Source organism: Palaemon carinicauda, chromosome 13, assembly GCF_036898095.1.
Source record: "Palaemon carinicauda isolate YSFRI2023 chromosome 13, ASM3689809v2, whole genome shotgun sequence".
Classification (NCBI taxonomy): Eukaryota; Metazoa; Arthropoda; class Malacostraca; order Decapoda; family Palaemonidae; genus Palaemon; species Palaemon carinicauda.
The window spans coordinates 135,141,934-135,165,759 of record NC_090737.1 but is presented as its reverse complement, the minus strand read 5'-3'; the positions used below and the strand labels follow the sequence as shown (position 1 = coordinate 135,165,759).

Below are 23,826 nucleotides of genomic sequence, written 5' to 3'. Positions count from 1 at the left end.
GAACCGAAGTTCTAGATCGCGAGGGCGAACGTGGGCGCACAGGGCACGTAACAGGAACCGCAGGGAAGATCATCTTGAAAGCGCTGACGAACAGGAGAGCGCTGACGAACAGAAGGGCGCGCAGGGAAACCCTGACACGCAAGGGAAGAACCCCCGTGGGGGCAACCCTTTGCCCCGAAGGGATCGTTGTCCGCCGGGAGACTGATGTCCGTCGGAAGACCGCTGTCCGTCGGGAAGACCGTTGTCCGTCGGGAAGACCGTTGTCCGTCGGGAAGACCGTTGCCCGTCGGGAGACGAGATTAGACTGCTGTCCATCTGCACCAAGACGGAAGATCGAGAAAAAGAAGTTGTAGGCTGCAAACGGAGATTCAAAAGGGCGCCTCAAGCACCCTTATAGGGAGATGAGAGGCCCTTACGACGAGGCGGACGGAGGGCCTTACGGCGAGGGAGGCCAACAGCAACAGCAACAGAAGAAACCTCCGAAGAGGAGTCTCTATGAGTGTACTCTCTCGCGAACGACAGAGAAACACTTCGTGGAAGAGACTGGTCAGCCAGTGACCTAAAAGGGGCAATCCTCCGAAGAGGAGCCCCTGCAGTTGCCCAGCCCCTTGAGCGAAACTGCAGGTGCGACCGCTCAGCACCAAGAGCATAGTCGCACGAAAAAAAGGCAAGAGAAGAACCCCCCAAAAGAGGAAAAGCTCAAGCCTGGACAGGAAAAAAACTTCCCTCGGAAGGAAAGTTATCCGCCCAAGGAGGCAAGCCTCCTGACTGTTCTAAAATGAACTGGAGAGCTGTCCGTCGACACGGGAGTACTACCAGTAGAAGGAGACACGCCCCTGACGACAATACAAGGGGGGAGGCAGCAACAGCCGAATCCCCAGGACTCAACCAGACAGCTCACACCGTTGCTATATTACAGAAACGAACTAGATCGGTAACTGTAAAAAAATAAAACAAATAATATTAGTACACATTCATTCCCCCGGGAAGGCTCCGAAGAGGAATCCCGAGGAAAAGGAACAAGAATTACACAACAGGCACGTGCCCTCACAACCACTTACACTCGCGGAAGGAGAGCTGTAACCAAAACAGAATTATAACAATTATAATTATGTAACTATGTAATTATGTAATTTAAAAAAAAAGAATGAACACTAAAGAAAAAACGAAAACCCCGAAAGGAATCGTTCTACAAGCTGAAAAATTAACAACTACAATTAGATTCATAAACTAATTGAGACAAAATGTACGGCGTAGCAACCCCACCCACACGGGAAGGAAGCTACAAGGGCGTAGTAAAACATAGTAAAAGGGTGAACGACCTCAAGAGAGAGAGAGAGAGAAAGACCGAAGTCAAACTCGATCGCAACCCATAAAATTAGGCCGTGGTGGCCTAACTGCCGAGGCCTCCACGTAGATATCGTACACTACACACACACATCTGAAAAGGAAACTTACTTATTTCTATACTCAAATATATATACAAACATGAAAACATGTTTACATATATATTGAGTAAAAGAAAAGTAAGCGATTAAGTAAAGACAAAACAGACAATGGCTGCCAAGCGAGGACCAAGACAGAGACGTCTGTCACAGTCCGAGCCAAAAGTGAAAGTGAGTATTCACCTGTGTGTGAGGGGGAGGAGGGGTAGCTAGCTACCACTCCCCTACCCCCCCGCTAACTAGCGCGGGGGTAATACACCCTCGTTAAATTCTAATGGCTCGCCATTTCAGCTACGCTAAAAGTAATAACCCTTTGTAAATAGCGTGGTTTGTATTTCGGTTACGGAACAAATAAATTTTTGAATATACTTACCCGATAATCATGTAGCTGTCAACTCCGTTGCCCGACAGAATTCTATGGAGGGATACGCCAGCTATCACAATACTAGAAGGGGGTGTACTTACCAGCGCCACCTGTGGCCAGGTACTCAAGTACTTCTTGTTGACACCTCCTCAATTATTCCTCGGTCCACTGGTTCTCTCTGGGGAGGAAGGGAGGGTCGATTAAATCATGATTATCGGGTAAGTATATTCAAAAATTTATTTTACTAATAAAAATAACATTTTTCAATATTAAACTTACCCGATAATCATGTAGCTGATTCACACCCAGGGAGGTGGGTGAAAACCAGTGTACAAGATTAAAGGATAGCTAAGTATCCCATATTTCATATAACAGTTATCTCAAATAACAATGAAATAATAAGTACCTGGTAAGGAAGTCGAATAGAACCGTTACTCTGCCTCTTTATTTAAAGTTCGTCTTCCTTACTGAGCGCAGCGTTCCTCTTGGAGGCTGAATCAACCCAAAGGTGCCAAAGTACACGGGGTTGCAACCCCTACTAAAGGACCTCTACCAAACCTTTAACCCAGGCGCTTCTCAAGAATGAATAGACCACCCGCCAAATCAAAGGATGCGGAAGGCTTCTTAGCCTACCGTAACAACCATAAAAACAACAATAAAAGTATTCAAGAGAAAGGTTAAAAAAGGTTATGGGATTAAGGGAATGTAGTGGCTGAGCCCTCACCTACTACTGCACTCGCTGCTACGAATGGTCCCAGGGTGTAGCAGTTCTCGTAAAGAGACTGGACATCTTTCAAATAAAATGATGAAAACACTGACTTGCTCCTCCAATAGGTTGCATCCATTATGCTCTGCAGAGAACGGTTTTTATTAAAGGCCATCGAAGTAGCTACGGCTCTTACTTCGTGGGTCCTTACCTTCAGCAATGCAAGGTCTTCCTCCTTTAAGTGAGAATGTGCTTCTCTGATCAGAAGCCTTATATAATACGAAAGCCCATTCTTGGACATGGGTCTCGAAGGTTTCTTGATGGCACACCATAAGGCTTCTGACTGTCCTCGAATAGGTTTAGACCTCTTAAGATAATATTTGAGAGCTCTGACAGGGCAAAGAACTCTCTCTAGTTTGTTACCTACCATGTTGGAGAGGCTAGGTATTTCGAACGATCTAGGCCAAGGACGTGAAGGAAGCTCGTTCTTTGCTAGGAATCCAAGCTGAAAAGAACATGTTGCAGATTCGGTTGCGAAACCAATGTTCTTGCTGAAGGCATGAACCTCACTGACTCTCTTAGCTGTTGCAAGGCAAACGAGAAAAAGAGTCTTGAGGGTAAGGTCCTTGAAGGAAGCTGACTGGAGAGGTTCGAACCTAGATGACATAAGGAACCTTAAGACTACGTCTAGATTCCAGCCTGGAGTGGAAAGACGACGTTCTTTAGACGTCTCAAAAGACTTAAGAATGTCTTGAAGGTCCTTGTTGGAAGACAGGTCCAAACCTCTGTGGCGGAGAACTGAAGCCAACATACTCCTATATCCTTTAATCGTAGGTGCTGAAAGGGATCTCTCATTCCTAAGATGTAGAAGGAAGTCAGCTATTTGGGTCACAGAGGTATTGGTAGAGGATATTGAATTGGCTCTACACCAGCTTCGGAAGACTTCCCACTTAGACTGGTAGACTCTACGAGTGGAAACCCTTCTTGCTCTGGCAATCGCACTGGCTGCCTCCTTCGAAAAGCCTCTAGCTCTAGCGAATCTTTCGACAGTCTGAAGGCAGTCAGACGAAGAGCGTGGAGGTTTGGGTGCAACCTGTCTACGTGAGGTTGACGTAGAAGGTCCACTCTTAGAGGTAGAGTCCTGGGGAAGTCGACTAGCCATTGAAGTACCTCTGTGAACCATTCTCTTGCAGGCCAAAGGGGAGCAACCAGCGTCAGCCGTGTCCCTTCGTGCGAGACGAATTTCTGCAGAACTTTGTTTATTATCTTGAACGGTGGGAATGCGTACAGGTCGAGATGGGACCAGTTCAGTAGAAAAGCATCCACATGAACTGCTGCAGGGTCTGGAACAGGGGAACAATACAGCGGAAGTCTCTTGGTTATGGAGGTGGCAAACAGATCTATGGTAGGTTGACCCCACAAGGTCCAAAGTCTGTTGCACACACTCTTGTGGAGGGTCCATTCCGTGGGAATGACCTGATTCCTTCTGCTTAGGCGATCTGCTGAGACGTTCATATCGCCCTGAATGAACCTCGTGACCAGAGTGAGGTTTAGACCTCTTGACCAAATGAGGAGGTCCCTTGCGATCTCGTATAGGCTCCTCGAATGGGTCCCTCCTTGCTTGGAGATGTAAGCCAAGGCTGTGGTATTGTCTGAGTTCACCTCCACCACTTTGCCTAGCAGGAGGGACTTGAAGTTCAACAGGGCTAGATGAACTGCTAGCAGCTCCTTGCAGTTGATGTGGAGTAATCCTTGTTCCTCGTTCCACGTTCCCGAGCATTCCCGTCCGTCCAAGGTTGCACCCCAGCCCGAGTCCGATGCATCTGAGAAGAGATGAAGATTGGGGGTCTGAATGGCCAACGATAGACCCTCCCTGAGAAGGAGGTTGTGCTTCCACCACAGGAGAGTGGTCTTCATCTCTTGGTTGATAGGGATAGAGACTGCTTCGAGAGTCGAACCCTTGTCCCAATGAGCTGCAAGATGGAATTGAAGAGGGCGGAGGTGGAGTCTCCCTAGCTCGACAAACAGGGCCAGTGATGAGAGAGTCCCTGTGAGACTCATCCACTGTCTCACTGAGCAACTGCTCCTCTTCAGCATGCTCATGATGCACTCTAGGGCCTGGCTTATCCTGGGGGCCGATGGAAAAGCCCGAAAATCCTGACTCCGAATCTCCATTCCCAGGTACACAATGGATTGGGAGGGAATGAGTTGAGACTTCTCTATATTGACTAATAGACCTAGGTCTCTGATTAAGTCTAAAGTCCAATTGAGATTCTCCAGACAACGACGACTCGTGGAGGCTCTCAACAGCCAGTCGTCTAGGTAGAGGGAGGCTCTGATGTTCGACAAGTGTAGGAATTTTGCTATATTCCTCATCAGATGAGTAAAGACCATAGGAGCTGTGCTTAGGCCAAAACACAGGGCTTGGAATTGGTAGACAACCTTTCCAAAAACGAATCTCAGGAAAGGTTGGGAGTCTGGATGAATAGGAACGTGAAAGTATGCATCTTTCAAGTCCAACGAGACCATCCAGTCCTCCTGTCTGACCGCTGCTAAGACCGACTTGGTCGTCTCCATCGTGAACGTCTGCTTGGTGACATACTCGTTGAGAGCGCTGACGTCCAGCACCGGTCTCCAACCTCCTGTCTTCTTGGCCACAAGAAAGAGACGGTTGTAGAAGCCCGGGGATTGATGGTCCCGGACTATAACCACTGCCTTCTTCTGCACAAGTAGCGACACCTCCTGGTGCAATGCTAGCCTCTTGTCCTCTTCTTTGTAGTTGGGAGAGAGGTTGATGGGTGATGTGGTCAGAGGTGGTTTGAGGCAGAATGGAATCCTGTAACCGTTCCTCAGCCAACTGACAGACTGGGCGTCTGCACCTCTCTTCTCCCAGGCTCGCCAGAAGATCTTGAGTCTGGCTCCTACTGCTGTCTGGAGAAGCGGAGAGTCAGTTTTTTCCTTTTGATGTCCTGGATCCTTTCCTAGACTTGCTCCTGTGAGAGTCTGGACGGGAGCTTCCTCGGCTGGGGGCTCTACCACGAAAGGGCGGTATGAACCTCGTAGCAGGGGTATCAGCCACTGGGGAGCGATAAGTCTTGGGGACTGAGGTAGCAACCTTAGACTTACGAGCCGATGAGGCTACAAGATCGTGTGTATCTTTTTGTATCAGGGCAGCAGACAAGTCCTTAACCAGCTCTTCGGGGAAGAGGAACTTCGAGAGCGGAGCAAAAAGGAGTTGTGACCGTTGGCAAGGTGTAATGCTGGCGGAAAGGAAGGTACACAGTTGTTCCCTTTTCTTCAAAACCCCTGATACAAACATCGACGCAAGCTCACCCGATCCATCTCTAATGGCCTTATCCATGCAGGACATTAATAGCATGGCAGAATCTTTGTCCGCAGGAGAGGTCTTCTTGCTGAGGGCCCCAAGGCACCAGTCGAGAAAGTTGAACATTTCAAATGCTCTAAACAAGCCTTTCAGTAAGTGATCCAGGTCTGAGAAGGTCCAACAAACCTTAGAGCGCCTCATAGCAGTTCTCCGAGGCGAGTCTACCAGACTTGAGAAGTCAGCCTGGGCAGAGGCAGGTACTCCCAAGCCTGGTGCTTCCCCTGTGGCATACCAAACGCTCGCTTTCGAAGTGAGCTTCGTTGGAGGGAACATGAAGGAAGTCTTGCCAAGGTGTTGCTTAGACTGCAGCCACTCCCCTAAGATCCTTAATGCCCTCTTAGAGGATCTAGCTAGGACTAGCTTAGTATAGGTGGACTTAGCTTGTTGTACGCCCAGCGAAAACTCAGATGGTGGAGAGCGGGGAATAGCAGAGACAAAGTGGTCTGGATAAACCTCCCTAAGTAGAGCCAAGACCTTACGAAAATCAATAGACTGTGGAGAAAGCTTGGATTCATCCACATCTGATGAAGGATCCAGGTGTGCCTCCTCATCATCCGAAGCCTCATCACCAGAGTGTAGCGAAGAGATCGGACAAGAATGCTGAACTGCAGAGTCAGAACGAGAAGGAACAATATTAGTAGTTTCCTCTTCAAGTGTCTGTTGAGGGAAAACCTGAGGCTCAGACTGCAAAGGCTGAATAACAGACGAAGCAGAAGGAAGGCGCATGGGTGGAGGAGGCTGACTCCTAGCATGAGTGGTTGAACCCAGGGATAGCGCTTGCTGAGCGGTAGGAGGAAGCGGAGTAGCAAGTTCCTGTTCCTGTGGTCTGAGCGGAGCATGATGAGGTTGAGGCTGCGCAGAACAAGGTAAATGTCTCGCAAGCTGAGGCTCCTGAGGCGCAAGGCCAAGGTGTAGTGGTGCCTGCCTGGTGGAGGGTTGAGCTCGCTGCAGCGAGAGCTGAGGAGACTGACTCATGGACGGGAGAGGTTGTTGTACCTCAACCGCGAGTTGCACCACTGGTGGAGCAGCAAGGGGAGGCGGAGGAAGAGAGGTATAATCCTCCTGATCCCATAGCAAAGGTTGCCTTAACGAAGGCGGAGGCTGAACACCACTGGGAACAGCAAACTCGGAATGTGGCTCAACATCGTACGCCTGGCAGGTGGTACTGCGATCAGGCGGAGCGAGCGCAGGCGGAGCGAGAGCAGGCGGAGGGAGTGTAGGCGGAGGCGGAGGCGCAACACTCTCAGCCCGACACTCACGCATCAAGTCCGAAAGCTGCGCTTGCATGGACTGAAGAAGAGTCCACTTGGGATCGGCAGAAACGACAGCAGACTGAGGAAAAGCCTTAACAGTCGAGCTCTGTTGTGGCAGAACCTTACTCCTCTTGGGCGGAGTGCAGTCGATAGAAGACTGAGGAGAGTCAGAGCTGAGCCAATGACTGCAACCTGGCTGAGCACTCGCGGACTGGACTCTGCGTTTAAGCGGTCTCGAGACCTGAGACCAACGTTTCTTCCCAGACAGTTGATCAGCGGACGAGATAAAGACGGGCTCAATCGTCTGCAGGTGGGAGTGACGGTCTTTGGAAGACACGCCCTCAACCACCGAGGATACTTCTGTGCGCCTAACAAGGCCTGCCGAACCCTTATGCCCTTCGACATTGCTTCTCCCCTGGGCTTGGGAGCTTGCAAGAGGTCCCGGACTGGGAGGACGACTGGCTCGCACAGAAATATCCTCACGCACCACACTGGCACTGACACTAGCACTTGGCACTGCACTGACACTAGCACTCGTCACAGCACTGGCACTAATTCCACCCACTGCACTCTTGACCTTAAGATCCTTTACTTCGGCCATCAGAGACTTATGGTCACTTACCACTGACTCTACTTTATCGCCTAAGGCCTGAATAGCACGCAAAACAACAGACATATCAGGCGGAGGGCAAACAGTAGGTTCGGGGGTAGCCACTACAGGGGTAGGAAAAGGTAGGGGATCATGAGGTGAGGAAAACAGTGAAGAGTGAGAAGAACTCCTCCTAACTCTACCTCTCTCTAACTTAGTTGAATATTTCAAAAGACGGACAAATTCCAATTCCGAAAGTCCGGCGCATTCCTCACATCGATTTTCTAACTGACAGGGTCTGTCCCTACAGTCAGAACAAGCGGTGTGAGGATCTACCGAGGCCTTCGGAATACGCCTATTGCAAGACCTACATCGTCTATGGGAGGGAGCTTGCGAAATGTCAGACATCTTGAATCCAAAGAGTTAGCCAAAGGGGGTTCCAAAATCAAGCAAAAATTCGTTAACCGTAAATCAGGACTATATAAAAGCTATCTAGCTAATATAAGAAGGTTTCCAGTAAAGCGACAGCCGTTAATCTGAGAGAATACTTCACCAATTAGCCGTGAATATACTCGAAGACCATAAGCGTATCCCAGAACGTCTTGCCGGAAGCACGACAGAGGAATAATTGAGGAGGTGTCAACAAGAAGTACTTGAGTACCTGGCCACAGGTGGCGCTGGTAAGTACACCCCCTTCTAGTATTGTGATAGCTGGCGTATCCCTCCATAGAATTCTGTCGGGCAACGGAGTTGACAGCTACATGATTATCGGGTAAGTTTAATATTGAAAAATCTAATTCAAAGGTCTGGGTAATTTATATTATGATAACAATTTAGATGATCTACATCCTAAGAATGATTATTACTTGTAATATCAAAATAAAATCTTTCTTACTTTACGATTAAATACACTGTTTACCTTGAAAGAAGACCACAAAACAATAAAACCTTTAAATTGTTACAAACTTATGAATTTACCGTACAATATCACTAAACTTATGAATACTAATTTTCTCCTTTCTATATTTTTCAAAATAAAACACTATTAAACAATATACTGTACCATCACATCCTCTCTGGTTAGCAAATAAGTAACATCCGCCAGACTTTGCCGTTGCAGATTTGATCAAATCCTGAGTTACATAACCTTTGCGAATCTCTGTGTACGAACCGGATCCATTCACAATAATTTCTACTCCATCAAGGGACATTGGGATATGGGAGCTGGAATTTGAATACGAAAAGAATTAGTAAAGTTAGTATTGGAAACAATCTTTAAAAATAAATAACACCTATTACATTATTCTGGGTTCCGATACCTCGGCAGGACAATCGCTTCCAAAACTAAAAACCACCATATTGGAAACAGAACAAATGCCCGGTACTGCCAAAAGCTGCCAAAACAAACTATGGTACTTAACATTGGTAAGGGTGAAGTAGCAACGTCAGTCATGTTGAAATAACGAGAAACTCTTCGAAAAACACTGTGCCCAAAAAACTCAACTTATTTGCAAGTCCCAAATCAGAAGGATGCTCTGGTGAGCGCGAGTGGTAGGTGTCGGTAGGGTAACCCAACTGTATTCTCTAGGGCCTGTCACGGCCCTCCCCCTTTGATGAAGGGATTATCTAAATGGAAGACAGCCTGTGAATAGTGTTTTACAAACGCCCTTGTTAGATATACGACACCAACAAGGTGCTCGCGCGAGGGTTGTAACCTCTGCATTCCATGCTTTTAATTTTCTCTGGTATATTTGGAAGATTTATATCAGAAAAAGTACAAAGAAGGACTTTTCACCGGACGTCACAGGTCTCTCCCCAGAAATAGATTTTTCCTTCGTCAAAATCCCTTTATTCTATCATGAGACTAAATTCTGCCTTGAATCTAAACAAAACCAAGTTCACCTTTAACATTTTCTTGTCTTTAAAACCAAAAGTCTAAGGCTAGGAAAGGGGTATGAGAGGGGACTGTCCTTTTTCTTTGGGAGAATAGATAGTAATATCTGTTCCAGTGCATGTTCCTTTCTTTTTTAGCTTTATGCAAACTTTTCATTATATTCTACATCTTAAGTTTATTCTAACCAAGTACAATTATAAGAACATACTGGTCAAGTGTGGATAAGTGATTCCAAGTTGGTAAATCCAAGGACAGGAATGGTAGACTACAATGCATAGCTAAAAAATGCGAATCTTACCCTTAAGAGAAAAGACATAAAAGTATTATCATTTATACATGTAGTTATATATCACCATATATATGAAAGCATTCATAGCTATATAACACCAAATACAAAACAGAGCTTTGTGATAGAAAATACGAAAGACCAATATTACACAAGGGTTTAAGAATTCACTTATATAACATACTAATCTCAACTTACTCTCCTTGTTATATAACTGAATGTTTTCATGTATCTGCTCTTATATAACTCAATATGTATTAATTTCCTGCGCATTTTAACATACACTGACAGAATTTTTTTTTTTTCACTGTTTACAGTCTATGATTACATGAAGAATTCAAATACGGTACATCTCTGAACATAAAATGATTTTGGAAGTTACTTAATTCTCATTTTATTTCATATTTCCCTGGCAAACAAATGACCTACAGCTGTAGTATAGGCTAAGAAGCAAAACTGTCAATCATTCTTATTTGTCAACTGATAAAATTCCTCCCCATTCAAACCCTCAACTCCTATCGAAAATATTCACAGCTTTTTATATACAGAAGAAAATACTTTAAACAGTCTTGCTAAAAAAGCAGTAGGTCTAACAAATCGCAATTTATTCACATATGGTCAACACTGTTATCTTAATTTTCACTAGTTATTATTCACTAACATCCTATATGTAAACAATATACATGTAAATGAAGAAATGTACAGTTTCTTAATACTGTACTATTTGTTCATCATTACTTTTAGACATTTTTTTCAACAGTAATTTCAGCAACCTACAAGATAGCTAGCTATCTTCCAATTTTTTTGGTAAGAGGAGCTCTCTACCACTAACAAATTACCGAGAATATAACAACTATAATTTGTTTTCATTGAAGGTGCATTCACAAATACAGTACTGTTCATAAATTTTGATTGTTCTCCTGCATTCATTATTACACAACTATGAATCCTGCAACTAAGAAAAAATAATACTCCATGGACTTTACTGGTCTCCATTCGAAAAATAAAATTCATAATATCGAACCCATGAATGTTAATGGCTCATTGAAAAGCAGTCCAATGGAGGATGTATATACAGATCCTCAGCATACAAACATTAGGAGATACAGACACAAGTTCAACTGATAATAACAAAGATAAGATAAAGAAATACTTTAATAAAACAATACTATGTTATTTGACCCTTTTACCCCCAATGGATGTACTGGTACGTTTCACAAAACCCATCCTTTACCCCCATGGACGTACTGGTACATCCTTGCAAAAAAGTGCTATTTACATTTTTTTGTGCATATTTTTTATAACTTTATGAGAATCTTCAGGCATTTTCCAAAAGAATGAGACCAACCTGACCTCTCTATGACAAAAATTAAGGCTGTTAGAGCAATTTGAAAAATATATATTGCAAAATGTGCTTGAAAAAAAAAAATGCCTGGGGGTTAAGGGTTGGAAAGTTCCAAATAGCCTGGGGGTAAAAGGCTTAATATAGTAAGTAAAACAACATTTGTGATAACCTGATATCTATTTCATATGAAACCCAACTATTTGTTGACTATTGTGGCTGGAAATCATAGGCATGGGATATTTAACAAAACTCGACGTACAAACAATTTGACTTACAAAAAGCTTCTTGGCACCAATTAAGCTTGTATGTTGAGAACCTTCTGTAGCAATGAGAGAGAAATAAAAACATCTATTCTAGAATATAAGAACTAAAAAATTGTCCTTCTGACTCATACCAACCTTTCAGGATTCCACAACTCTTCGCATATTTCATAGCCAATGCACGTGTCCCTCGTGGCAATAACAGCATCCCCAAAGGGAACTGTAATCTGTCCCGTGATCCTGCTAATCATACGTGGCAGATAGTGGTCCTCGACTTGACGAACCTATTTCAGAAAAGGAATTCAAAGTTACAAACATAAACCAAGCATCAATCAGAATATATATAAAAGATGGACAAGTAAATATTTTTTTAATGAAATGCATGACATTCAAAGATTCAAGACAGTGTGTAATAATGTACTTGTAAATACAGTATACAATACAAAAAAAAAAAAAAATATCTTAATTATAAAATAAATTTTTGAATATACTTACCCGGTGAATATATAATAGCTGCAACTCTGCGGCTCGACAGAAAACATACTCAAAAAACTCGCGAGCGATCGCTATGAAGGTTGCGGGTGTGCCCACCAGCGCCAACTGTCGGCCAGATACCACTCTTGTATGTAAACAAAACCTTCAATTCTTCTCGTCCCGCTGCGTCTCTATTGGGGAGGAAGGGAGGGTCATTTAATTTATATATTCACCGGGTAAGTATATTCAAAAATTTATTTTATAATTAAAATATCATTTTTAAATATTTAACTTAGCCGGTGAATATATAATAGCTGATTCACACCCAAGGAGGTGGGTAGAGACCAGAGTTAATTATGTTTACAGCGTATAAGCTAAGAGTTTTTTTTTTTTTATTTTGACAGTTATCAATATAACAAGAAAAAAATATATAGGTACCTGGTAAGGAAGCTGACTTAGACGATTACTCTGCCTTGTAAGTCTGTCTTCCTCACGGAGCCCAGCGATCCTCTTAGGATGCTGACAGACTCCCAGGAGCTGAAGTATCAAGGGCTGCAACCCATACAACAGGACCTCATCAAACCCCTAATCTGGGCGCTCTCAAGAAATGACTTTGACCACCCGCCAAATCAACCAGGATGCGAAAGACTTCTTAGCCTTCCGTACAACCCATAAAACAATATTAAAAAACATTTCAAGAGACAGATTAAAAGGATATTGGAATTAGGGAAGTGTAGTGGTTGAACCCTCACCCACTACTGCACTCGCTGCTACGAATGGACCCAGTGTGTAGCAGTCCTCGTAAAGAGTCTGGAAATCCTTTAAGTAAAAAGACGCGAACACTGACTTGCTTCTCCAAAAGGTCGCGTCCATGATACTTTGTAGAGATCTATTTTGCTTGAAGGCCACGGATGTTGCTATAGCTCTAATCTCGTGCGTCTTCACCTTAAGCAAAGATCGGTCTTCCTCACTCAAGTGGGAATGGGCTTCTCGTATTAAAAGTCTGATAAAATATGACAAAGCATTCTCTGACATAGGTAAGGATGGTTTCTTAACCGAACACCATAACGCTTCAGATTTACCTCGTAAAGGCTTAGTACGAGCTAAATAGAACTTGAGAGCTCTAACGGGGCATAATACTCTCTCTAGTTCGTTGCCTACGATCTCTGATAAGCTAGGAATATCAAAAGATTTAGGCCAAGGACGAGAAGGCAGTTCATTCTTGGCCAGGAAACCAAGTTGAAGGGAACAAGTGGCTTTTTCTGTCGAAAAACCAATGTTCTTGCTGAAGGCATGAAGCTCACTGACTCTTTTAGCCGAGGCCAAGCACACCAGGAAAAGTGTCTTAAGAGTGAGATCTTTCAGGGAGGCTGAATGTAAAGGCTCAAACCTGTCTGACATGAGGAATCTTAGGACCACGTCTAAATTCCATCCAGGAGTAGCCAAACGACGTTCCTTAGAGGTCTCAAAAGACTTAAGGAGATCTTGCAGATCTTTGTTGTTGGAAAGATCTAAGCCTCTATGCCGGAAGACCGAAGCCAACATGCTCCTGTAGCCCTTGATCGTGGGAGCTGAAAGGGAGCGAACTCTTTTCAGGTATAAGAGAAAATCAGCGATTTGAGCTACAGAGGTACTGGACGAGGATACAGATACTGACTTGCACCAGTCTCGGAAGATTTCCCACTTTGATTGGTAAACTCTAATGGTAGAAGCTCTCCTCGCTCTTGCAATCGCACTGGCTGCCTCCTTCGAAAAGCCTCTAGCTCTAGAGAGTCTTTCGATAGTCTGAAGGGTCAGACGAAGAGCGTGGAGGCTTTGGTGTACCTTCTTTACGTGGGGCTGACGTAATAGGTCTACTCTTAGAGAGGAAGACTTCTTGGAAAGTCTACCAGCCATCGAAGTACCTCAGTGAACCATTCTCTCGCGGGCCAGAGGGAACAACTAACGTCAACCTTGTCCCTTCGTGAGAGGCGAATTTCTGCAGTACCTTGTTGACAATCTTGAATGGTGGGAATGCGTATAGGTCTAGGTGAGACCAATCTAGGAGAAAGGCGTCTATATGTATTGCTGCTGGATCTGGTACCGGAGAGCAATAGATTGGAAGCCTCTTGGTCATCGAGGTTGCAAAGAGGTTTATTGTGGGTTGACCCCAAGTCGCCCAAAGCCTCTTGCACACGTCCTGGTGGAGGGTCCATTCGGTAGGAATTACCTGACCCCTCCGACTGAGGCAATCTGCTAGAACGTTCAAGTCGCCCTGGATAAATCTCGTCACCAGTGAGATGCCTCGATCTCTTGACCAGACTAGCAGGTCCCTTGCGATCTCGTACAGTGTCAGGGAGTGGGTGCCTCCTTGCTTGGAAATGTACGCCATGGCTGTGGTGTTGTCCGAGTTGATCTCCACCACTTTGTCTCGAAGGAGACCCTCGAAGCTCATCAAGGCCAGGTGTACTGCCAAGAGCTCCTTGCTGTTGATGTGCATGCTCCTCTGACTTGAGGTCCACAGACCTGAGCATTCCCGACCGTCCAGTGTCGCACCCCAACCCAGATCCGATGCGTCTGAGAAAAGAACGTGGTCTGGTTTCTGAACTGCTAGAGGAAGTCCCTCTCGTAGACTGATATTGTCTTTCCACCAATTCAGGCAAGCCTTTACTGTTTCGGAAATCGGGATCGAGACCGCCTCTAGCGTCTTGTCCTTTTTCCAGTGAAAAGCTAGATGGAATTGTAGAGGTCGGAGGTGTAGCCTTCCTAGCGAGACAAACTGCTCCAGGGATGATAGAGTTCCTACTAGACTCATCCAATTCCTGACTGAGCAACGTTCTCTCTTCAACATCCTTTGGATTACGAGCAGGGCTTGATCTATTCTGGGGGCAGACGGAAAAGCCCGAAAAACTGGACTGCGAATCTCCATCCCTAAATACAGTATAGTTTGGGATGGGATCAGCTGAGACTTTTCCATATTGACCAGAAGTCCCAATTCCTTGGTCAGATCCAATGTCCAATTGAGATCCTTCAGACAGCGATGACTGGACGAGGCTCTGAGAAGCCAGTCGTCCAAGTAAAGGGAGGCTCGGATACCCGATAAATGGAGGAATTTTGCTACATTCCTCATAAGCCTCGTAAACACGAGAGGAGCAGGACTTAGGCCAAAGCACAGGGCCCGAAACTGGTACACCACATTGTCGAACACAAATCTCAGAAAAGGTTGGAATCTGAGTGAATGGGGATGTGGAAGTATGCGTCTCTTAGGTCGAGAGAAACCATCCAGTCTCCCTTTCTGACCGCTGCTAAGACTGACTTTGTGGTCTCCATTGTGAACTTTGTCTTTGTGACAAAGACGTTCAGAGCACTGACGTCTAGCACCGGTCTCCAACCTCCTGTCTTCTTCGGTACTAGGAAGAGACGGTTGTAAAACCCCGGTGATTGAAGGTCCGAGACTTTGACCACCACTCCCTTCTCTAGCAAAAGAGACACTTCTAGTTTCAGGGCTTGTCTCTTTGCTTCCTCTCGGTACCTGGGAGAGAGATCGATGGGGGAAGTCGCTAGAGGAGGTTTGCGTACAAATGGGATTTTGTACCCCTCTCTGAGCAACCTCACAGACTGTTGATCTGCACCTCTCTTCTCCCAGGCTCGCCAGAAGTTCTTGAGTCGGGCACCTACTGCTGTCTGAAGCTGCGGGCAGTCAGACTCTGCCACGCGAGGACTTGGCTCCTTTCCTCTTTCCTCTCTTTCCTTCGGCACGAGTACTTCCCCTGGTGGGGGCTCTGCCACGAAAGGGCGGAATAAACCTGGACGCAGGAGTGTCTATCCTAGGTCTAGCAGAAAAGGCAGACGAAGGGGTCCCTTTGCGAGCCGAGGACGCAACCAAGTCATGGGTGTCTTTCTGCACTAGAGATAACGCTATGTCCTTAACCAAAAGTTCAGGAAACAAGAACTTAGACAAAGGGGCAAAGAGTAGCTCAGATCGTTGACAGGGCGTCACTCCTGCTGACAGAAAAGAGCACAGAGACTCTCGTTTCTTTAGGATTCCTGAAGTAAACGAGGAGGAGAGCTCATTGGATCCATCGCGGATGGCCTTATCCATGCAGGACATAATGAGTAAGGAGACATCTCTATCGGCCGATGAGATTTTCCTACTCAAGGCTCCCAAACACCAGTCAAGGAAGTTGAAAACTTCAAACGCCCTAAAAATGCCTTTAAGTAGATGGTCAAGGTCTGAGGATGACCAACTAATCTTCGAGCGTCTCATGGCTAGGCGGCGGGGAGAGTCTACAAGACTTGAGAAGTCGCCCTGGGCAGAGGCAGGAACTCCCAAGCCGAGAACTTCTCCCGTGGCATACCAGACGCTCGATCGAGACGAGAGTTTAGATGGGGGGAAGGCAAAGGCCGTCTTCCCTAAACTCCTCTTGGTTTCCAACCAATCTCCTAACAGCCGTAAAGCTCTCTTGGATGAGCGAGAGAGAACGAGTTTTGTAAAGGCTGGCATGTCAGCAGGTACGCCTAAAACAAACTCAGACGGCGGTGAATGAGGAGCCACAGAGACAAAGTGTTCAGGAAACAACTCTTTAAAAATGAGCATGACTTTTTTAAAGTCCAAAGATGGCGGAACTGCTCTAGGCTCATCAATATCTGAAGGAAGATCCTCAGGTTGAGGGTCAGCAACGTCCTCATCCGAAAGTTCCTCATCTGACAACTGATGCGAAACCAGCAAAGGGGTTGGCAACGCTTGACACGCAGCGTCCGCCCGCACTGGTGCATAAGTGGCGGAGCAGGACGCAGCGTCCTGAAACTGCTTAACAGTCTGGGAACTGTCAACAACAACAGGTGCGTGAGGACGCACAGCGTCCACCCGAGACTGCTTAGACCGCCTAGGCTGCGCAGCCAAAACAACTCTAGGTTGCGGAGGTTGACGCACAGCGTCAAAACAAGTCAACTCCGATGGTTGGCGAACGTCCTGAACGTCACCAGGCGTATCAGCGAGTTGCCTAACGTCCACATGCGGCTGAAAATCCACACGAGACCGCATCGAGTGTGGTACTACCCCAACCGTTTGACGTGAGATGGCTACACCAACGTCAACAGGACGCACAACAGAACGCTTGGGTGGCTGAAGGCCAGGATCTCTATGAGATAAACGGCTAGGCTCAACGGAAACCTTGTCTGCATTGTAGTCTTCCATAAGGGACGCCAGCTTAGACTGCATGTCCTGCAGTATAACCCATTTAGGGTCTACGGGAACGGGTGCGATAACAGACGGGGTTAGCGACTGATACGGCACAACTTTGCCTTGCTTAGGCGGCGAGCAGTCATCCGATGACAGCAACGGGTCCGAACTGTCCCAATGACTACATCCAGGACGTTGGACCTGTCCTGAAGGGACCGACTTCCGTTTAAGAGGCCTAGAAACCTTGCTCCATGGTTTCTTGCGTGAAAAGCCTTCGGAAGACGAGGTATAAATGGGCTCTCTCGTCTTATGGCAGGGGCGATCTTGACGAGATACGCCTGATACCATAGAGGGAACGTCTGTTCGCTGATCAAGGCCTCTCGAACCCATAAGTCGTACGACATTACTTCTCCCCTGGGCTTGGGAGCTTGCAAGAGGTCCCGGACTAGGTGAACGACAGGCACGAACAGACGAACCCTCGGTCGCAACACTATTCACAACACTTTGCGCACTAATCACTTTCCCACTTTCCGCCGTGGCACTATGGCACTTAAGTTCCTTCACGTCAGCCATGAGTTGATTACGGTCACTTGCTAACGCTTCAACTCTCTCCCCCAAGGCATGAATAGCACGAAACATGTCTTGCATAGACGGTTCCTGAGTGCTAGAAGGGGGGTTAGGAACAACCACTACAGGGGAAGGATTAGGTTCAAGGGCATGTGGAGAGGAAAAATCTACGGACCTAGATGAACTTCTCCTAACCCTATCTCTCTCTAGTCTACGTGCATATTTATCGTATTCGAGCCAATCGAATTCCGAAAGGCCCACGCATTCCTCACACCGATCTCCCAATTGACAGGTTTTACCCCGACAATTGGAACAAACAGTATGAGGGTCGAGAGAAGCCTTTGGAAGACGCCTATTACAGTCCCTAGCATTACACTTTCGAAATCTAGGTACTTGAGAAGGGTCAGCCATTTTGAATTAGTCAAAGAAAAATTCCAAAAACAATCCAAGTCATCAACAAATAATCCGATTCAATAAAGAGTTCAAGAGTTTAAGTTGAGGAAAAACACCTGCACTGCAAAAGCTCAAACCAAAATAAAGTACTTCACCAAATATGATGGGAAAACTCCAGGTTCTACAGCGAGTATGAATACGTCTTGTCGTCAACGTCGACAGAGAAGAATTGAAGGTTTTATTTACATACAAGAGTGGTATCTGGCCGACAGTTGGCGCTGGTGGGCACACCCGCAATCTTCATAGCGATCGCTCGCGAGTTTTTTGGGTATGTTTTCTGTCGAGCCGCAGAGTTGCAGCTATTATATATTCACCGGCTAAGTTAAATATTTAAAATTACACATTTATTCTGAACATTGATCTACAAAAAGAACCCAGCAATTCACCTAGGATCATGGAAATTTTTCCATCAAAAATCATCATCATCATCTCCTCACTGATCTAGTAGAAAGCATGTTATAGCAAGAGAACATCACATGCATTATCTTCAAGCTAAGTAACACTATCTTAATCAATTTTATTTCACTTACTTTCTGCCATGCAGTAAACCACCTTGATTCCCTGTAATTGCCATCATCACAGATGGTCAACTTTGGACGGATAAGAAGAATTTTTCTGAAAATGGAAAGATGTATACAGTATTATAAATCTTTATTACTATTATTATTATTATTATTATTATTACTTACTAAGCTACAACAATAGTTTGAAAAGCAGGATGCTATAAGCCCATGGGCTCCAACAAGGAAAATAGGTCAAAACAATAGGAAGAGAAATAAAATAGAATAGTGAGCCCAAGTGTACCCTCAAGAAAGAGAACTCTAACCCAAGACAGTGAAAAACAATGGTACAGAGGCTATGACGCTACCCAAGATTAGAGAACAAAGGTTTGATATCTAAACCTTGCATTATTCACAATTCAATCTCAATTTCCCTTAAGAAGACACCAATATTTGGTCTGTTTGTAGATCCAGGTCATCTAGTAGGTTGGCCAGGGCACCAGCCACCCATTGAGATACTAACGCTAGAGTGTTATGGGGTCCTTTGACTGGCCAGACAGTACTACATTGGATCCTTATCTCTGGTTACGGTTCACTTTCCCTTTGCCTACACACCCACTGAATAGTCTGGCCTATTCTTTACATATTCTCCTCTGTCCTCATACCACCTGACAACACTGTGATTATCAAACAATTCTTCTTCACTAGAGGGGTTAACTACTGCACTGTAATTGTTCAGTGGCTACTTTCCTCTTGGTAAGGGTAGAAGAGACTCTTTAGCTATGGTAAGCAGCTCTTCTAGGAGGACAGTCCAAAATCAAACCACTGTTCTCTAGTCTTGGGTAGTGCCATGGCCTCTGTACCATGGTCTTCCACTGTCTTGGGTTAGAGTTCTCTTGCTTGAGGGTGCACTCGGGCACACTATTCTATCTAATTTTTCTTCTTCATGTTTTGTTAAAGTTTTTATAGTTTATATAGATGTTTATTTTAATATTCTTAAAACATTTATTTTTTCCTAGTTTCCTTTCCTCACTGGGATTTTTTCCCTGTTGGAGCCCCTGGGCTTGTAGCATTCTGCTTTCCCAACTAGGATTGTAGCTTAGAAATTAATAATAATAATAATAATCTGTGCCTATCTAATTTTGCCAGCAATGTACAGAGCAGTTTAAAAAAAAAATTCATGACATAGTATTCTGCAAATTAAGTACAGCACAATATAACACTCACCGGTTTAGGAAGACAAGTCGACAATTGTATATAACATTCTTGTGCGTCACAGGAAGACCAACATCTATTATCATGTCCGTACAAGAAGGATGTTGAAGTAATTCAGCGACCACCTCCCAAGAATGCAAAACCGTATCGCTCTCATAATAGTGGTCGCAGCAACTATACCCACTGAAACTCAACATATTATATCATATAACTAATTCTTTTACAAAGAAACAAATGATCACAATCATTTTTACTTACAGTTTAAACCTTTAAATCTGTTAATAACTTATGAGACATGGTTTGGCATTATAGGATTATCATTTCACAAAGAAATGTTTAGCAAGTGCAATTAAAATCTCTATATTAAATGTCAATCTATTATCCCTTAAATTTATTTTCCTTCCCTTCATTATTTTTATCTTATCATTTTCAGCTTACTGAACATGCTGTATACAGTAAAGCATTGTAAAAATATATATCGTAAAACACATAGAGAGGAAAGGTCCCCTTTTTCATTTGTTTGATGTTGGATACCCCCCAAAATTGGGGGAAGTGCCTTGGTACATGTATGTAAAACACCCAAGATCGTCAAAGATAAACTCACGGTATTTCCAGTTCTGGACCACTTCTGTAAGTTGCGCCGGCTGCCTTTGCTTGCAGAATAGAATCTAATATGCGATCCATGTTACCCTGGAAATCCATGGCCCACTGATTCAAACAAGCCGTAGCTACCACTACTTTACGGCCCATGGTGTTTTTTTGTTTTTTAAAATCTGAAATAAAACAGACATATTAAGAGGATGTGAGCTGCCAAACCAATCCTTGGTCAGGAAGAAAAACAGTGGTATGTTTTTATAATGAAATATCATGGGATTTAGGTAAACACCATATACTGAATCATTTGTTTGATAAGGTGAGCAACAATGCATAACTGTAAAAGGTAAACCTAATTATTATTTTTTCTTAACAGCATGCACCCAAGATTCAGAAATCGTTAACTCTACTGAAACAATGTCTTTTAAAATACATTAAGTTTCTATTACAGTTACAGAGAAATGATAAAACACTAATACTGTACAGTATTGTGTACAAAAAAAAAATCATGGTGAAAACTGTAAATGGGTCCCTCAGCACAGGGATCTGCTGATATAAACTGGTATAGATCATCTATCCTTATATAAATTCTACTACTTAAGATAATACGGTATTCTTCAATCTTTTTCCTTACGAATTATAAGAAGCAAGTGAATAATTACCTAATTATTTAATAATAAAAATGTGAAGAGTACTGTACTGCTGTATTCTTAGAGGTGTTATAGTCACTTACTGTACTGTAGTGTGCTACTCTTGAGCGCTTGACGGAGCTTTATCGTTTCTATTAAGTAATACTGTAATTAACTGCTGTTTACAACAAATAAAAAATCCTATGCATTATACCAGAATGTTTAATTACTGGATATGCTCAGTTAAATGATTTCTGGGTTATGGGGGACGATATGGTAACGTCCCTGACCGGTGAACGCCAGACTGGGGTTAGAGTCCCGCTCAAATTTGTTAGTTCCTTTAGTTGCTCCAATCTCACCATCCTTGTGAGCTAAGGATGGTGGGTTTGGGGGAGCCAATAGGTCTATCTGCCGAGTTATCAGCAGCCATTGCCTGGCCCTCCTTGAACCAAGCTTGGGTGGAGAGGGGATTTGGGGGCTGATCTTATGTACATATGGTCAGTCTCTCGGGCATTGTCCTGCTTGATATGGCAATGTCACTGCTGTCCCTTGCCTCTGCCATTCATAAGCGGCCTTTAAACCTTTGTGTGAACAAAATTGTTACGGGGAATATGCACACTTCAAAACTTTAAAGTATGAAATAAAGGACACTGGCTACTTTGTACAGTATAACCTTTCATTAACAAATATATCTTCTGCCCAGAATTTATATTCAATAATTACTGAATACCGTACCAGAGTTTTCTTGAAGACACATAGATGTGTAATCTAGTCACCGTTCCAAAGATTAGCGCAGGGAATATACTGACTTGTGTAATGCTACGGGAGAAAGGAGCAGCCCCCTTTTTCCTTTCCTCACTGGGCTATTTTTCCATGTTAGAGCCCTTGGCCCCATAGCATCTTGCTTTTCCAACTAGGATTGTAGCTATACTAGTAATGATAATAATAGTGATTTTCACGTAAGGGGCCCTGAGCACTAGGTTCGGTTAGGTGGGTAATGTTAGATTAGAATGCATCCCTGTATTTAAAGGGGGGGGGGTCAAATCTCCTGGGTCATATTAGGGGCCAGCATACTAGGTCGGGTTAGTAAGGATGCATTTTTGCTATTTTGGCGATTTAGGAAGATCAACGCAATGTTGGGAGAGGAGTTCCTGCGACATCCAAGTCCACCATCTCGTAAGAATTTGGTGCACTAGGTTAGGTTAGATACAGTAAGGTTAAAACATATCACAGTAATTATTCTTACTATATTCGGAACCTTAGTATATCAGCAGCCAGTTCCTCCAGCCTCCATAAAAAATGGACATCAACTAACCTAAACTTTCCCCCTAACCTAACCTAGAAGCCGTATCCTTACCTAACGTAGGGGGCTAATGTCGCCCTGTGACCCCCCTTAGACAGCTGTATTCTAAGTCAGCCGTCATCATACACACAGGTGGCCACTGTCATACATACACCACCTATATTCTCTTCTTTTTCTAGCATTTGCAGGATTGTTGTTGATGACACAAGAGTTGTATATTAATCCAATTAGCTATGTTGTTATTCACGTACATCTGCCAATTCTGGCTGATGTAAATCGTTAGTTTTCAGGCTTTCCACACACAATAACCCCTTCATCCCACTGGCATTCCCCATAATTGATATATACTATACATAGGGGAATGGGGAAATTAAAACGAGACGTGCACCAAAAAAAAAAAGGGGGGTGTATGTATGATAGCGGCCACCTGCATGTATGATTATGGCTAACTTAGAATACAGCAGTGTAAGGGAGTCCGTTAGGTAAGTAGGTAAGGACACGGGTTGTAGGTTAGGTTAGGGGGGAAAGTTGAGGTTAGTTGATGTCCCTTTTTAATCCACAGGGGAAGAACTGGCCGCCGATATACAAAGGCTCCAAAAAAATAGCCAGATACAATACAACCAGTTGTAAAACTATATATTGCTTGTAATTGGTAGGAAATTAAAGTATTATACAATTGCAAAATTTCATAAACTACAACTTGCCGTGAGAAGAGGGAGAATTAGCCTAAAAAAGGCCTAAAATATTACAACATTAGGCCTGGTTACTAACTAGCCTTATAGGGTTGTTTACATATTTCGATGCCTACACCTAAGGCACAGAAACGTGATGTATCTTAACTTAATACTTAACAGTATTAACTTACAACACCTTAATATAATATCACTGGCTTCAAAAACCACCAAGATAAATTTAGAAGATAAGAAAATGCTTCACCTTAAGATAATTTCTACCCACAAAGTTATGTGGTAGCGACCGGACGTCACTCCTGTTGCGTTGCTAAGGGACACAAGGTCGTTGCTAAGGACGCTGAAGATAAAGAAAAAAACATTCTTCTTCTTTACAAAAAAAAAAAAAAAAAAAAAAAGAAAGAAAAAAAATGTATTCGAGTGTTTGCAAACTGCTATAACTGCTGTGTATTAATATAGTGAGTCCTGGCACCTATCAGTTGACACCACTAAGACAAAAATAGGGTATTTAGGGTTATATTCTTCTTTACAAAAAAAAAAAAAAAAAAAAAAAAAATAAAAAAATTTATTCGAGTGTTTGCAAACTGCTATAACTACTGTGTATGAATATTGTGAGTCCTGGCACCTAACAGTAAACACATTTAAGACAAAAATAGTTATATTTTTTAGAGGCAAAAAAAAAGAAAAAAAGATGTATTCGAGTGTTTGCAAACT

General features: G+C 44.0%; 1 protein-coding gene across 2 annotated transcripts in view; it reads right to left on the bottom strand.

Moving 5' to 3' along the window:
- Positions 1-23,443, bottom strand: part of LOC137652470 (glutamine-dependent NAD(+) synthetase-like) — a 63,223-nt gene extending 39,780 nt beyond the window's left edge. Inside the window, exons 1-6 of one of the 2 annotated variants that reach the window (XM_068385858.1) lie at positions 23,360-23,443; positions 20,502-20,670; positions 19,910-20,080; positions 18,713-18,797; positions 11,666-11,811; positions 8,806-8,966 (exon numbers count right to left, since the gene is read on the bottom strand). In XM_068385858.1, coding sequence (XP_068241959.1) covers positions 8,806-8,966; positions 11,666-11,811; positions 18,713-18,797; positions 19,910-20,080; positions 20,502-20,647 — 709 coding nt within the window. In that variant the 5' untranslated portion in view covers positions 20,648-20,670; positions 23,360-23,443. Of the gene's footprint in view, positions 1-8,805; positions 8,967-11,665; positions 11,812-18,712; positions 18,798-19,909; positions 20,081-20,501; positions 20,671-23,288 lie in introns of both variants that reach the window. The other variant, XM_068385859.1, reaches the window with a different exon arrangement.
- Positions 23,444-23,826: the final 383 nt, after the last annotated feature.